Here is a 17,905-nt window from a genome sequence, read left to right as displayed (position 1 = left end):
TGGCATACAAAATATACTCTAAATGTTAGAGTGCATCAGAATTTCTATCCACATTATTATATTTCTTTTGACAAATCACCTAACTTGTGAATGGTCTGAGGAATTCCTGACACTCACCCCTAACCCAACACCTCTTATCCTCTTTCACAGCTTTATTTTTTCTCCATAGCACTTGTCACATTCTAGTATTCTTTATATTTAACTTCTTTGTTTACTGTTTGCCTAACTGGCATGTATGTAAACTCTAGGCAAGTAATTTTTTTTTCTTTTTTTCAAGACAGGGTCTCTCCTGCAGCCCAGGTTGGAGTACAGTGGCATGATCATGGCTCACCACAGCCTCAACCTCCTGGGCTTAAATGAGCCTCCCATTACAGCCTCTCAAGTAACTGGACCACAGGTGCATACCATCATGTCTGGATACATTGTTTTAAATTTTTTGTAGAGATGTGAGATGGGGGTTTTACCATGTTACCCAGGCGGGTCTCGAACTCTGGGCTCAAGGGATCTGCCTGCCTCCATCTCCTGAAGTGCTGGGATTACAGGCATGAGTTACCGCACCCCACCAGGAAAGAGAACTTTTTTAGTGTATTTGTTTTCTGTTGTGGTTTCCCGGTGACAAACATTGTTTGGCATATAGTATATCTGGGTAAAGTTTTATTCCAGAGAGGTTGTGCCAATTTACAGTTCTATCAGCAGCGTAAGACACGTATTTTGCCATACCTTCCCGTAGCAATTTTTTTTCTTTTTGCTGATTGTTAAGTAAAAAAGGTAACTTATTTTAATCTGATTTGTTTGGATCCCTAACTGGTCATGTATAGTTCTTTTAAAAAATAGCTTGCTGTCCTTTATCAATGCTTCTATGTCATCTTCCTTGTATTAGAAAATAAATTCTATATTTCAGGCTTATTAACATTCTGTCAATCATGTATGTTGCAAATATTTTCCCTAGTGAATTCTTACAAATTAAAAAAAAATTGTACAGAAGCACACATCTAAATAATCAAGTCTATCAGCCTCAATAAGTTCTAATTTAAGAAAATATGAAATCCTAAAATATCTATTCTTCCAAAATTAATTTATAAATTTAATGTAATTAGAGTTTCAACAGCTTTTCTTGAATTTGGACAAAATGATCTTAAAGTACACCTGGTAGACTAAATGCCTATGAACGGCTGAGGAAACTACCAAAAAGATCGACTTCCAAGACGATACAGTGAATATTACAGGTAGGGAGACAGGCATGAGCAGGGCAGGAGAGGGCTTTAGAAATGTTGGGTGATGGTACCACAGTGGTTTGACAATTATCACACTGCCTTACTAAAAGTGATAAATTGGCAGCTGGTGCCAGGGAGAACCCATTTCCTGATGGTCCACACCTGCTGCACTGAAGTGTTAATGCAAGCGCCAGGCAGAGGCAACTTCCCAGGCAAGGGCGGTAAGTAACAACATGGTGGAGTATGACCTTCGGTGGGGGCAGCACTCCACTGGAAAACGGAGAAAAGCCTCAGATAGACAAGTGTACGAATTCCTAAACACACTGGAGGTGTTCACCTCCCAAGGATAAGGAGGGCCCAAGGATAAGGAGGGCCCACCCTAAGGGAAGAATCGTGGGAAAGGGGCACGCCTATGAAGTGCTGGGGTCAGAGTTAAACACTGCACTCGTTCTCCAAGTTGCCCACCTGGGTCTCTTTCAAGTACTTCTTCCCTGTTCTAAAGCCTTTCTAATAAACTTCCACTCCTGCTCTGAAACTTGCCTTGGTCTCTTTTTCTGTTTTGCCCCTCACTCAGTTGAATTCTTTCTTCTGAAGAGGCAAGAATTAAGGTTACTGCAGAGCCATACGGATACACTACTGGCAACTCAGATATATGCCACCAATAACAGGAGGACCTCGGTGAACTTGCTCTCCCACAAAAATGAAAGTACTAGTAAAACAACTAAAGCTAACCATTTCAGAACTCTGGAGAATGACCAAGCCGCTAACAAGATGAAAAATCATCTACCCAATAGAAACTACTGAACTTCAGTAAAATGAGGGGTCTGGGGACAGGGAACTGTGATATTTTTAAGGAAGGTCTATTTCTATCCCCTGGCTACCCAGCTCAGTGGTAGGCTAGCCATGAAAATGCAGTAGTATTAGCCAACAGAGAGGACTGAAGTTTTCTTGGAGCTCTGTTAAAAACATTTTTGCTACAGCACAATCGACATTTTGTGTGAACTTGCAGCTCTCTGGAAAACACTATTCCCAAAGTGCTGTGGCTATCTCACTTGACACCTCAAATATGGGAGACAAAAGTCCCTACCTCCAGGGCATTCTAGAATGACAGTAATCTGTTGGAAGTATTACAGCTATTTAAGGCTGTAGTTTCAGTTGAGGCAAATGGAACTCAGGCAGAAATTTAAAAGAAAAGCTCAGAAAACTAGACACACTCCTAGGGGTCTAAAATGCTGCCTGCCCAGGAAAGAGTGAGGAACGGAGAAGGCCCCAGTCACTCATTTCTGGCCGACTTTGAGATCCTGAGCAAACAGGAAGTTAAAAAAAAAAAGTAAAATGAGTCATAACTCCTATTACTGGCAAGTACATTGGGAAACGGATACTCACACATGGCTGGTAGAAATCTGAAGGATATAGTTTTTTGGAAAAATGGTTTGAGAACATTTATTAGAAATAATACAACATCAATACTTAAGGGTAGAAATTGTACTCCGAAGCATTTATTCCATATAAACAAAAGGACCAATTCCTATGGCATATGTACAAAGATGGTAGCTGCAGCATAGTTTGCAATGTTTAAGAAATAAAAACAAAGGGAATGCCCATTAATTTGAAATAGCTGAATAAGTTGTGATACAAACAACTGGCTCTTACACAGCCATTAACATAAATGATATGCCAGAACATTTGGAGGAATCTTCCTAAAGTACAGTGATTAAGATGCAAAAAAGGGTTACAAACAATCCAGTTCTGCTCTTTAAAAGTTATTTTAAAATGTACAATTAAGTTATTATTGAACTATAGTCACCCTACTATAACTCAAAGGATAAATGTTTGAGGGGATTAATACCCCATTCTCTATGATGTGCTTATTTCACATTGTATGCCTGTATCAAAATATCTCATGTACCTCACAAATATATATACCTATTATGTACTCGTAAAAATTTAAAAAAACTTTAAAGATGCGAAAAGACTAACATAATCCTACTTTATGTAAAACAATGATCAGAAAAATTTGTGTGTATACGTGTTAATATACAAAATTTCAGAAATATCTATATTTTAGAAGAACATCTGTAAGATTTCTGACACAGCTTACCTCGTGGGATAAGAAAGGAGAATGGGCTGCTAACATGGGAAAAGGCTGAGGCAGAAGGAACTGGTAGGATAGGATTGTATATGTGTAATGAGATATGTGTATGAAAAAAACTATCAGTGTTTTTGGTCACTCCCCTCTTTGGTTTTATGCTTGGAAAGTTCTTCCCCACACCAAAATCACATAAATCTGCTTTTTCTTATAGTTTTCAATAGATTCATTTATTATATTAATTATTTTCTGATGTGTATTTTTGATACAGGGAAGACACTTTCCTCTTAATAATTAATAAGCTATCAATCATCTGAGTGCTAGGCTAGTTTTATAGCTCTAATGAGCTATAACTGCTAAACAAAAGTACACATATTTAAAGCGTATAATCAGATGGGTTTTGACATAAATATTTACTTGCCAGGCCAATTTATTGAACCATCATTCTCTCCTCACTAGTATGAAATTTCACCCATATTAAATTTTTATAAATATATACCTGTATACTGACTGGTAATGGAACATTTAATCCTGTCTTAATTTAAGATCCTAGAGAATCATTGTTTTCCCCTCCTTATGAAGAAATGATTGTACATGGAATCTTGAATCTCTAGCAGCCCAATTTATAAGAACCAAGAAGTGACAGAAGTAATCAAGGAACTGGAAAGAACTGCCAGGAGAAAGGAAAGGACTGCTGAGGTGGGAGAGAGAATTGCAAGGAAAATAAAAGGTATTGAAAAAAGGAGGCTTAAATCTGAAAACTAGTCCCTTGTGTCATACAAGGAATAAATTAAGAACTTCAACCTCTATTCCAATCTATATAGAGATGTATATGACCTTTCAGTAAAAAATTGAAATGTTTGCTCTAAAGAAGGTCAGCTGGCTTATATCCTCTTTCTACCATGCAGAGTTCTAGCGGGAGAGTCAGGCTGACAGAATTTAGGATTATAGACACAAATTTTACATGTAGGTTCAAACATGATTTTGTTTTATGAAGTGAAACAATTATTCATAAATAAACTCCTTTAACTTATTTCAATATTCAACATCAATCTTTCAGAGGTTGGAACAAATTCTAAAGGACATTAGATGGTATTTGCTAAATCCTTCCAAGTCTGAGCTTCTATATCTTGCAAAAAACCTGGCTAGGTACAAAACTCTTAACTTTCTTCCTGTTCAATAGTCCTTTGATACTGCTCTATTGTGTTCTAACATTCAGACTTACAAGTCTAAGTCAGTCTGATTATTATTCCTTTATAATTTAACTTTTATTTTGGTCCCTCTGAGAGGATACTAATAGAGTCGTTTCATTTTCTTTGTAAATGAAAAATGTTGCAGTGTTTAGAGTGATCATCCTGTATTAATTTTGCTTGGAAAAAAACAAATCTTTGATATGCATAGAAGATATTTTAAATAATGTCTCTGATTACTGCTTATGGTCTAGATAGGTTTATTTATTCATCTCTAATTCTAGGCTAGGCATTTTCTAAATCAAATCAAATAATAAGGCACTACCCATGATTTTAAGCACATACAAATGAAAAGACATTTAAAGGATTTCACCACTAGGTGTCATTTTACTTCTTAAATGCTATGCCACTGGAGGAACAAAAATATGTGCTTATTCTTTTAACTACCTATGAACTACCATGACTAGTCAGTTAAAAAGTCTGATTAATTATAAAACCTGACTTAATAACTCACATAAACTCCCATGCCACATCTGATTTCTCCTTCTTACTATGCCCTATTTCCCCACCCCTCAAACCACCAAGCCACAAATAATTGGTTTAAGTCCTATTGATTCTAATTCCAGAATTTCATTCCTACATGTCCATTTCTTCCCATTTCCTCTAATGAAATCTCCATTATTTGTTTATTAATGCAATAGCTTCCTAATTAGCCACCCTCTTCTGCCTCCAGCCTACCAGATGTACTACCATTAAAGTGATATTTTTAAGATGTAAACTTGATGCTTCTCACTATAAACTCAATTACTAAGTCTCCATTATGAAGTTCAAACTTTTTATCATACTTTGATATATAATCTTGCCTCTCTACATGGTTCTGTTTTCATTTTCTGCTACTTGCCCAAAGGTGTTTTAAACTCTGGTCATATTAAACTATTAGTAGTTTTCCAAGAACACCCCACTTTTGTTTATGTCTTTGTGCCTTTGTGCCTTCTAAGATAACTTTGCCCTGCTCTTTGCCGTCTTATACCACTACTATCATCCTTTAAGATCAAGTTTATATACCCTGAATTGGTGAAATAGTCCAACACCTTTTACCCAAAACCAGTCACCACTTATTTGTTTCCACATCATGTTATACATGCCTTTATCGACATTAATCACAATATATTATATTTATCAGTTTATAGATCATTATCATTCACCTGACAATGAGCTCTTCAGCCCAGTATATTTTCAGTAATTAGTCTCTGGTACATAGGAGGTGCTAAATAAATGTTTATTCAATGAATAAAGATTTATTAAAAATGAATAAAGATTACTGACAAAAACAGTTGCTTTCTAAAGTTTTAATTTTGCCAGTTAGGATGAGGAACGTATTTTCAGTGTTACACTTGTTACACTGAAGTTCTCAGTCTAGCGTGGCTATCCAATAGGGTACCATAAGTCTACTGTGCACTTAAAATGCATGGACAGCAGGGCACTTAAAATGTAGCTAGTCCAAGTTAGGACGTGCTAAATACACACTAGATTTCAAATATTTAGTACCAAAAAAGAATAAAATATCTCAATTTGTATTGATTACATGATGAACTAATATTTTGCATATTTGGGGTTAAAGAACATGTTATTAAAATCAGTTTTACCTGTTTCTTATTACTGTTTTTAATACAGTTACTAGTAAATTTAGAATTACACACACAGCTCACATTACCTTTCTACTGGACAGTGATGTTCTAGAAAATAAAAAGACAAACTGAAGAATCACATTGCTAATAATACTAATTTGAAAAGGGGAGGAGGCTTTTTCCCTCCTAAATGAGTGTACAGAGTTGATTTACGGCTGGACTTGGACCCCTGAATATCTGTTTTTTTACTTTTGGCAAAGAAAAGGACAGTAGGATTTATGACGTGTTGTTTAAGGCCCAAAACTTCCCTGGTAACCACCAGAGTATACTTTTGCTGAAGGTTTGCAACCGGCCTAGCTGATTTATTAGCAAGACTGGCTTGATCATTACAAGGGCCTTCCTGAGAGTTTCTGTGGAGCTCTTCAGAAGCCGGATCTTGGTGACTCGAGGTGGACTCAGTACAATCCTCGTGTGTAAGTAAGTGCTCACTGGGAGCGCACATAGGGGAGGGATGTTTCAGAGCACCTGCCTGCATTCTCTTTCTCCTGCTGTATCATATCCTTTGCCTTTAAATCATGGTCTTATTTGAGTATGCTCTGTGGAGTCTGGTTAATTCTTTTCAAATACATAAACTGGGGAAAGGTTTGTGATGAATCATATAAGGAACTGAGTAGTATAGTTGTATTATTTACTGAATGTTTTAGGTTTCAGGTGAATCTTAAAAGCAGATTAATGGAATTCTTTGCATGTCTCATCCTTAACATATTAAGCTGATGCACTTAGGTGAACTTGAATTTTTTTTTTCCCTCAGCGACCTTCAAGAGAATAAAAGTTCCCTAATCTTGGTTTACTTTTTGATAAATAGATTGATTGCATTGATGAATAAGCTTCAGAAACTAAATTTAAAACACCATTTCCTACAGTAAAAATCTACGGGTTTTGACTGTCTAGCACAAGCTTGTCCAACCACAGCCTGAAGGCCACATGTAGCCCAGGACAGCTTTGAATGTGGCCCAACACAAATTAGTAAACTTACTTAAAACATTATGAGATTTTTTTTTTTTTTTTTTTTTTTTAGCTCATCAGCTATCATTAGTGTTAGTGTATTTTATGCGTGGCCCTAGACAATTCCTCTCCTTCCAATGTGGCCCAGGAAAGGCACCCTGGTCTATAATCTCCATTTCCTTAGGAAACCATCTGATTCTGGGAAAGCTGACAATCACAGAAAATCTTACTCTGCAACACATCACCCCCATCTCTGCGCCAGAGGGGAGGTCCTGTGAGGCCCTGGCCCAGAAAATTACAAAACCAAGATGAGTGCTTCAAGGTAAGAATGTGAGCCATGCCGATACCTCCTAAGTAATGAAACCCTATCTGCCATGGGAGAGAAACAAGCCAAAAGAGAAATAGTTTACTCCTAGACGTACCATACAGAGATATAGAATCTATGGCCCGCTGAAAGGAAATAACTGCAGAGTCATTATATGGAACCAAATCCTGCTTAATTTTCATATGTTCAGTAAACTTTATAGCTTAAAAATCCTGTTCAATCTTGATATTTTACAAATAATAAAGCTCAAGTCTCAGAGAAAAGAAATGATCTCCACAAGGTATTTCACACACTTGCAATTAGATTACAGATTGTCTGATTGCCAGGGAAATGTTTGAGATGCATAAAAATGAGACTAAAGAGAGCTATCACTTTTTGTTTGTTTTTGGTAGTCAAAAATAACCTGCTGGAGTGCTAAAGTGAAGAAAAATGCTCATCTTTAATTCAGCATTTCTAAAACTTCTTTCACTATGGCATACCTTTTCCACCAAATAAATCATCAATATAAGAAAAACTGGTCTTTGTGGAATATATTTTGGGGGTTCGCTAATCTATTCTACCAAGTACATAACCATTTCCATACCGACATTTCCTAGAGCCATATATGAATAGCACATCATAATTTCTGGGTAATTTCACTTACATTTTGATTATCTGAACCACATCTAAGAAAAGTGCCTATCACATAGTAGAACCAACAAATATTTGTAGAATGAGTAAATATAATCTTCACGACAACTGTATGAGACTAGGTAAAGTTTCATTATTATTTGTACTCATGGGTGAGAACATTAAGACTCAAAAATATTAAATGACTTCCTCAAGGTCACAGAGCCAGAAACTATGGAATTAGTGCTTAACTACAACTCTTCTGGCTTCAAAATCCCATGTTATATAAATGTAACATAATATCTTCTGAACAGACTCTTCAAGGATATCTTAACCTATTTTTAACACTAAACACCCTAACACTACAACTCGTAGTAAAGTACTGGTAGGAGTCTTAAATTACAATCAGTTCTTGGCAATCAAGGTAATACTGTAAATGTTTTTTAAGACTTAGATACTTGAACAACCGTTAGATGAACTTAAATAAGAAAAAGTGAAAAAGCACTCAATTGTAAAAGGTTAGTATATTTAAACTAACTTACCATAACTGTTTGGTTAGAAATTAAGAGCAAGAAACCACAACAGAAAATAATAATGAGAAAGTAGAACAAAATTTCAATCCTTTGCAACAGTTAATATAATGAAAATGATATACCACAAATGTGATCTCTGTGGAATAGATGATACCTTGTTATGGTATGCCGAATGTAGTTTTGTACTGTAATGTATAAAAATGTACTCAGTTGGCCAGGCATGGTGGCTCATGCCTGTAATCCCAGCACCTTGGGAGGCTGAGGTGGGTGGATCACCTGAGGTCAGGAGTTTGAGACCAGCCTGGCCAATATGGTGAAACCCCGTCTCTACTAAAAACACAAAAAATTAGCCGGGCGTGGTGGCGGGCGCCTGTAATCCCAGCTACTCAGGAGGCTGGGGCAGGAGAATCGCTTGAACCTGGGAAGCAGAGGTTGCGGTGTGTCAACATCGCGCCATTGCACTCCAGCCTGGGCAACAAGAGCAAGACTCTGTCTCAAAAAAACAAACAAACAAAAAAAAGTACTCAGCTTTGCCATGAATTCAGTTGTAGTCAACATGAATTTAGCTTTGGTAGGTTACCTGTCACTTGGTAGTTTTTACTGCCAAAAAGAAAGGTGGAAACCTTATTACACTTGAAAGGAATTCAGATTTTCTACATATAGTTTATATAAAATAAAATAAATATGCCTTACTTTATATAAAATTCTGGCCATCTACTACTAGACTGCTACAATGTACACAAATACCACGCTAATTTTTAACACCAGCCACAGAAAAAAATCCACTTCATTTATATTTCATTTGGATTCTAATTTTGAGAAAATATTTAAGTCACATATTGTCTTTTTCATTTAAAAATAATTTTAGCTTTTCTGCTAAGACAATATAATCACTGTAGAAACTGATTTATACCACTTCCTAAAGTCTGCTCTCAGTAAACTAAGCTTTCAATGTAAAAAAAGATTAAGACCAGATAGACAATCAATATTCGGCAACCATCATAGTAATAGTTAATTCAGCTAAGAAACATCAAAAGATGCTAAAACTAGAGGGGAAAAGTCTGATGAAGTGTAATATGTTCATAGAGTCTTGGGGAACTTCCTTCAAATCAAAATATGTAACAATTATAAATACACATAAAATTTATTCCTCAATTTCAAAGGTAAAAAGAAAACCTGTTTAATAATGGAGAGAACTAGCAGAAGACAGAACTTTAACCAAAGGATGTGAGATACCACCAATATGGGACAAATCAAAAACGAGTTCCACTTGAGAGGATGCAAAAAGAGCACCTCAATCCTTTTGGGATACTCCTGTCAAAAGCGTGCAACCTAAATCTCATCATGAATAAACATGAGACAAAACCATACTGAGGCTCGTTCTATAAAAGAACTGACCTACAATCTTTGTAATTTATCAGATATCAAAGTCAAAATGTTCAGGAAGTGTTTCAGTTTCGAGAAGAAACATGACAACCAAATCTAATCCATATAAAACTCTTTTGAATAAAGGCAAAAATTGATTATATAGAAAAACGTCCTTATTTAAAAAAAAAAAAAAAAAAAGACCATGGAATATTTGGGAGTGAATCAGCACCATATTGACAACTTACTTGCAAACAGATCAAAAGAAAAAAAGATTCTTTGTACTATTCTTACAAAACAAGATAAAAACAGATAAACTTCAAGCTGCAAAACTAGCATTATATATTTCTATCATCTTTGACATGAGTTTCATTTTCTTCTGGGTTTCAAATGAAAGATTTTTGAACTAACCACACCCTATTGGTACTTTTTTGTTTATCTGGATTCGTAGGTTCCAGTGGGGTTGGGAGATTCTAAGATTCATAGGAATTTTTAGGAGAGTCAAGATGAGGAACGTAGATACTAACAGAAGGAAGGAACAAAATATATTAAGAAAAACTTGCACCTACTATCACAAGAAATATCCTCTAGATGCACTCATAAATAGATGTGTAGGGAATTTAAAGTAAGTGCTTTCCCAGAAGATGATTGCTGTCACAAGCCGTGGTAAAGTATTTCACAATATGTGGTTTCAAGAACCGTTATTCTTCCCAGAAAATAAGCCTAAAAATCCCATATGCCACAGATAGATAAAATTTGTTTTTAATTTAACTGTTTCTTTCACTTCTATATCGTAGTAAGTCAAAATATATCAACTTTTTAAAAAAGTAGGTATTCAAATTTTAAAGCAAACGATGAAATACTAGCAATAGCTACAAGGACACTCTTGAATACACTATCAATTTATAGAAGAGTTCCTTTAATATGAGTTCCCTAAACTTGCCAGGAAGGATTCTCTTGGGGTGAGGGTGGAGAATGCAGATTAATAAAGAAATACAAATTCTAAAACAAAAAAGGTGGCCTTCACAATCTGTTTTTAATAAACATTCTAATAAAAATTTCTTATAAGCTTTGTAAGTACTACTTACGCAGAAAATAGTTAACACAGTAGGTCTGCTACTGCTATCCCTACAAAGATCTGCTTACAAGGTTGGCCGTTAGCTGATGTCCAAGAAACGCTCATTATTCCCTGAGAAGGGTGATTTACTCTGCCTAATTGGTTTGTACAAAGAATATAGTTTATGCTGAACCCCTGCCTTCCTTCTGGGAGTTTAGAATTTTGGTACTTGCTAAAGCAGAGGATGCCTGCATAACGGATCCCAATAAAAACTCTGGACTCCAAGGCTCAGGTGAGTTTCTCTGGTAGACAATATTTCACACATGTGGTAACAACTCCTTAATAGTGGGATTAAGCATATCCTGAGTGACTCCATAAGGAAATAACTCAAAGACGCTTGACCCTGGTTTCCTCCAGACTTCATTTGTCTTTTCCTTTTGCAGATTCTGCTTTATGCCTTTTTGTTGTAATAAATCACAGCAATGAATATGACTTTAGGCTGAGTCCTGTGAGTCTTCCTAGTGAATCATTAAACCCATGGTGATTATGAGGACTCCTGACACCATATTTTAATATATAAAATTACCTTCTACAGGGTTCCAAGTATTTCAAGTTCACTGTTATTTATATATTAACAACCTGCAACTGATAGCTTTGAGATGGAAAAGTTTAATGTAAATCCTGCATAATTTTCATTCACAAAACTATTTGTTTTTTGGACTGTTGGAGACATGATATTCAGAAAATAATGTAACATTTTCTAAAATTTCACATTTGCAATTTCAACTGTAAATATGCTTAACTTGAAATTTTATTAACTGGTTGTTAGATACTATTTCTATAAGTGTAAATTTTTTAATTCCCTAAAAATGAAAGGAAACCCCTCCTTATCCTAAAAATCAAACAAACAAATCCAAAGGAAAACTGAAACAAAACAGTTTACTGTGCATTACAATTAGGTGGTATTTAAGACTGATGCATTCTTACCATGTGGAGTGATTGTCTGTACAGGTTTAGCAGGGGACCTCACATTCCATATAGTCAAGGTGCCATCTGAATGACTGCAAATAAACTGTTTTCCTTCATGATGCCAAGCAACAGAGTGGATAGCCTATAGAAGGATGAAAAATACCATTTTAAAATCTATTTAAGTAGCAAACTACTTGTAAATGATCTGATAATCAATTAATTTTCATTTTTAACTTTTCTTAATTTTCTAAAGTTAATATGTGAACTTAACATTTCCATAATAATTTGGCCCTCTTGTAATACAAATGAGATTTTATTTATTCATATTAACACTGTTTTAATTCTCTGTACTTACTTCACTCCTTAAACCAGCATAAAGAAGGCATAATAGTGACATCTACAGACAAGTTCAGTAAAACAAAATGTTTTCTTACATTATTTTAAGCATAAACAATACTTAAACATAAATTACCAAATTATTACAACCAACTTCCCAATGGAAAAACTCGTTGGATTGACAAGATTAGAATAAAACATGTTAATTGATCACAATCCTAAGAGCCAAAATGTAGATTTGGAACAGAGAACAATAAAAAATGCTCCAGGTGGAGCTACAAGACATGCTCCTCATCTTTCACAGTAATTACAGAGGCAATTTTTAATCTCAGGGACCCTCTTCTGATAAGAAATTTATTTTGTACTTCTGGGTCACTTAAAAACTATCTGGAAAATACTTTTATATCACCGAAGTATGATACCCCTCATTTTTTTGCTCTACTATTATTTAAATCCTGGTATGCAAAAAAAAAAATTTTAAATCACTCTCCCATGCATCCTTTGAATTACTTCTTTTAAACTCAAGTTGATAAAATTTTAGTTCTTAACGGTCAATTGACTTAAAGCTACCCTACTGGAATGCAAGAATTGCAGAGTACAGTGCAAAAATCATATAACTGAAACTCAAAACTTCTGTCACATATAAAGTCAACATTTCCTATCATGTCATCTATTTATTTGGGTTCTTTCTATATAAATTTAAACTAAATACTATAAAATATCTTAGTATAAATCAGACAGATACAGATAATCAGCTATACTTCTAATGCCAATATTTAATACAATGTTTTTTATTCAAAGTACAGATGTTCTTCAATTTATGATGAAGTTATACCCTGATAAACTCATCATAAGTCAAAAATATCATAAGCCAAAAATGCATTTAATGGTACCAACACAACAGATGATCCCTTACTTACAATGCCTCAATATGCAAGTTTTCAGCTTTAAGATGGTACACAAGCAATAGACACTGAGTAGAAACCATAATCGCATTCTAATTCCTAAGGAGCTCCTTTACTTAGGATGGGGTTATGTCTTGATAAACCAATTGTAAAGTCAAAAAAATCATAAGTCAAAATACTGTAAGTCAGGGACCATCTGCATCTCTTACAAAATTCTAAATAAAATCTTAAAATAATAATAAACTGAAATACACATATGACATTTTGAAAACTCATTTTTAAAATAAGCAATCCCTTAGTGTCCTTTACAAGTAAAATTATTTCTGCAAAAACATGAGCAGTGCTAAAAAGCTATTTAATGTTTTAAAAAAAAATTGATAAGGGAAAATACAAAAGAGATCTACAGTGCTATCTGGAACCTATAGATAGAAACATCTTAATAGTATCATGTATAAATGTATATCATATATATAAATACATATCACATGTAGAGAAATATTTCTACTTTGCTAAAGAAAACAATGTCTATCTTTGTTTAAAAGTGCCTTCTATTTATAAAATGTTATTAAATTATTAGGCATTCCAAAAGCAAATACTATCGAATTACTGGAACTAGTGGTTCACAATTATCTTGGACAACAGAAACAAGTAACAGAAAACACTCCACAAAAAAGCAAAGAAATAAAGAAATATGGACATGCAACAAACATGCACTAGTTATTTATACAATTTTCTATATGCAAATCCAACTTGATATAAGATGTGTTTTCTTTCTAAGTATATATGTAGAACATATGCAGTATTACAAGTATTTAAAAATATGTATACAATACCTACCATATATAAATTATACATATACAATTTATATTTCACATATAAATTATACATGTATAAAATATGCAATTTACACTTTTTCTTAAGTCTTCTTGAGAAAATGACATAGAAATTTATGTAAACAAAGTGAGAAAATCTAATCTCACCAGCAAATCTGACACATGCTCAAAATCAGAAGCAAGGTGGGTTAGGAGCAAATCCGAACAATTCATGGGAGAAGATATGAGATATAACGTAGGAAACATAAATGGGAGTTGATAAATTTTGTGTGTAAATTGGCTTATCCGTTTTTCCAAGGAAGAGATATACAATTTCCAGGTGATTAAGAATATTTATTTGTTTGTGGCCGGGCACGGTGGCTCATGCCTGTAATACCAGCACTTTGGGAGGCAAAGGCGGGCGGATCATGAGGTCAGGAGATGGAGACCATCCTGGCTAACATGGTGAAACCCCGTCTCTACTAAAAAATACAAAAAATTAGCCAGGTGTGGTGGCAGGCACCTGTAGTCCCAGCTACTCGGGAGGCTGAGGCAGGAGAATGGCATGAACCCAGGAGGTGGCGCTTGCACTGAGCTGAGATCGTGCCACTGTACTCCAGCCTGAGTGACAGAGCGAGACTCCATCTCAAAAAGAAAAAAAAAAAAAAGAATATTTACTTGTTTTAAAAACCTGAAAATTATACATACATATGAATAACAGGATTATCTTAGAAAAAGGAATAAAGGACAGATGAATGGAAAACAGAACACAATAAATAAAAGACATACAAAAGTCATGGAGGACAAGATGAATCCAGGGTAGAGAAAAAAGACTGAAGACAGAATGAACGCAGATGACATAGCTGTTCACATAAACCACAAAGCAATAGTACATACAATTCTAAAAGCTCTTTAAAAGATGTAGTATCTGAAAAAAATCGTAAGTATAAAAAGGTTCATGAAGGTAATTAAGAGTCTGACATCAGTATTTTCATTTTTGATAAAATTAGAGAAAAAACAAAAGCACTGCCTACCGTGACACATTTTTCAAAAGGAGTAATATTTAATTATTAGGCTTTGGCAAAAGTAGTACCTATGATGCTTCTGCTATTCTTATCAGACAACACAGAATCTTGTCTAGGAAGACAAAACAGGCTAACTGCTTACCTATCAAATTTTACATTCACTAACTCAAAATTGTATGGAAATTGAATAAATTCTCTACTTACTGGTTTTGCAAACTAATCGTATTATTAGAATCATGTCACAGTAAATGTATATCTATTTTTTTTATTATTATACTTTGAGTTCTAGGGTACATGTGCATAATCTGCAGGTTTGTTACATATGTATACTTGAGCCATGTTGGTGTGCTGCACCCATCAACTCGTCAGCACCCATCAATTCATCATTTATATGAGGTATAACTCCCAATGCAATCCCTCTCCCCTCCCCGCTCCCCATGATAGGCCCCAGTGTGTGATGTTCCCCTTCCCGAGTCCAGGTGATCTCATTGTTCAGTTCCCACCTATGAGTGAAAACATGCGGTGTTTGGTTTTCTGTTCCTGTGATAGTTTGCTAAAAATGATGGTTTCCAGCTGCATCCATGTCCCTACAAAGGACGCAAACTCATAGTCTTTTATGGCTGCATAGTATTCCATGCTGTATATGTGCCACATTTTCTTAATCCAGTCTGTCACTGATGGACATTTGGGTTGATTCCAAGTCTTTGCTATTGTGAATAGTGCTGCAATAAACATACGTGTGCATGTGTCTTTATAGCAGCAAGATTTATAATCCTTTGGGTATATACCCAGTACTGGGATGGCTGGGTCATAGTTCTAGTTCTAGATCCTGGAGGAATTGCCATACTGTTTTCCATAATGGTTGAACTAGTTTTACAATTACACCAACAGTGTAAAAGTGTTCCTATTTCTCCACATCCTCTCCAGCACCTGTTGTTTCTCGACTTTATAATGATTGCCATTCTAACTGGTGTGAGATGGTATCTCATTGTGGTTTTGATTTGCATTTCTCTGATGGCGAGTGATGATGAGCATTTTTTCATGTGTCTGTTGGCTGTATGAATGTCTTCTTTTGAGAAATGTCTGTTCATATCCTTTGCCCACTTTTTGATGGAGTTGTTTGTTTTTTTCTTGTATATTTGTTTGAGTTCTTTGTAGATTCTGGATATTAGCCCGTTGATGAGTCGATTGAAAAAATTTTCTCCCATTCTGTAGGTTGCCTGTTCACTCTGATGGTAGTTTCTTTTGCTGTGCAGAAGCTCTTTAGTTTAATTAAATCCCATTTGTCAATTTTGGATTTTGCTGCCGTTGCTTGTGGTGTTTTAGACATGAAGTCCTTGCCCATGCCTATGTCCTGAATGGTACTACCTAGGTTTTCTTTTAGGGTTTCTATGGTATTAGGTCTAACATTTAAGTCTCTAATCCATCTTGAATTAATCTTCGTATAAGGAGTAAGGAAAGGATCCACTTTCAGCTTTCTACTTATGGTTAGCCAATTTTCCCAGCACCATTTATTAAATAGGGAATCCTTTCCCCATTTCTTGTTTCTCTCAGGTTTGTCAAAGATCAGATGGCTGTAGATGTGTGGTATTATTTCTGAGGACTCTGTTCTGTTCCATTGGTCTATAGCTCTGTTTTGGTACCAGTACCATGCTGTTTTGGTTACTGTAGCCTTGTAGTATAATTTGAAGTCAGGTAGCGTGACGCTTCCAGCTTTGTCCTTTTGACTTAGGATTATCTTGGCAATGCGGGCTCTTTTTTGGTTCCATATGAACTTTAAAGCAGTTTTTTCCAATTCTGTGAAGAAACTCATTGGTAGCTTGATGGGGATGGCATTGAATCTATAAATAACCTTGGGCAGTATGGCCATTTTCATGATACTGATTTTTCCTATCCAAGAGCATGGTATGTTCTTCCATTTGTTTGTGTCCTTTTATTTCACTGAGCAGTGGTTTGTAGCTCTCCTTGAAGAGGTCCTTTACATCCCTTGTAAGTTGGATTCCTAGGTATTTTATTCTCTTTGAAGCAATTGTGAATGGAAGTTCATTCATGATTTGGCTCTCTATTTGTCTGTTACTGGTGTATAAGAATGCTTGTGATTTTTGCACATTAATTTTGTATCCTGAGACTTTGCTGAAGTTGCTTATCAGCTTAAGGAGGTTTTGGGCTGAGACAATGGGGTTTTCTAAATATACAATCATGTCATCTGCAAACAGGGACAATTTGACTTCTTCTTTTCCTAACTGAATACCCTTGACTTCTTTCTCTTGCCTGAATGCCCTAGCTAGAACTTTCAACACTATGTTGAATAGGAGTGGTGAGAGAGGGCATCCCTATCCTGTGCCAGTTTTCAAAGGGAATTTTTCCAGTTTTTGCCCATTCAGTATGACATTGGCTGTGGGTTTGTCATAAATAGCTCTTATTATTTTGAGGTACGTTCCATCAATACCGAATTTGTTGAGCGTTTTTAGCATGAAGGGCTGTTGAATTTTGTCAAAAGCCTTTTCCTCATCTATTGAGATAATCATGTGGTTCTTGTCTTTGGTTCTGTTTATATGCTGGATTACGTTTATTGTTTTGCGAATGTTGAACCAGCCTTGCATCCCAGGGATGAAGCCCACTTGATCATGGTGGATAAGCTTTTTGATGTGCTGCTGAATCCGGTTTGCCAGTATTTTATTGAGGATTTTTGCATCGATGTTCATCAGGGAGATTGGTCTAAAATTCTCTTTTTTTGTTGTGTCTCTGCCAGGCTTTGGTATCAGGATGATGTTGGCCTCATAAAATGAGTTAGGGAGGATTCCCTCTTTTTCTATTGATTGGAATAGTTTCAGAAGGAATGG

At 35.4% G+C, this 17,905-nt stretch overlaps 1 protein-coding gene across 3 annotated transcripts in view; it reads right to left on the bottom strand.

The window, feature by feature from the left end:
* Positions 1–17,905, bottom strand: part of STXBP5 (syntaxin binding protein 5) — a 207,534-nt gene that overhangs the window by 104,209 nt on the left and 85,420 nt on the right. For all 3 annotated transcript variants that reach the window (XM_023188408.2, XM_023188409.2, XM_023188410.2), the window contains exon 8: positions 12,003–12,126. In XM_023188408.2, the coding sequence (XP_023044176.1) occupies positions 12,003–12,126 (124 nt within the window). The remainder of the gene's footprint in view (positions 1–12,002; positions 12,127–17,905) is intronic.

The sequence above is a fragment of the Piliocolobus tephrosceles genome, chromosome 5 (assembly GCF_002776525.5).
Source record: "Piliocolobus tephrosceles isolate RC106 chromosome 5, ASM277652v3, whole genome shotgun sequence".
In the NCBI taxonomy this organism is placed as follows: Eukaryota; Metazoa; Chordata; class Mammalia; order Primates; family Cercopithecidae; genus Piliocolobus; species Piliocolobus tephrosceles.
Note: the sequence above shows the minus strand (reverse complement) of the source record. Positions and strands in the feature narration are given on the sequence as shown.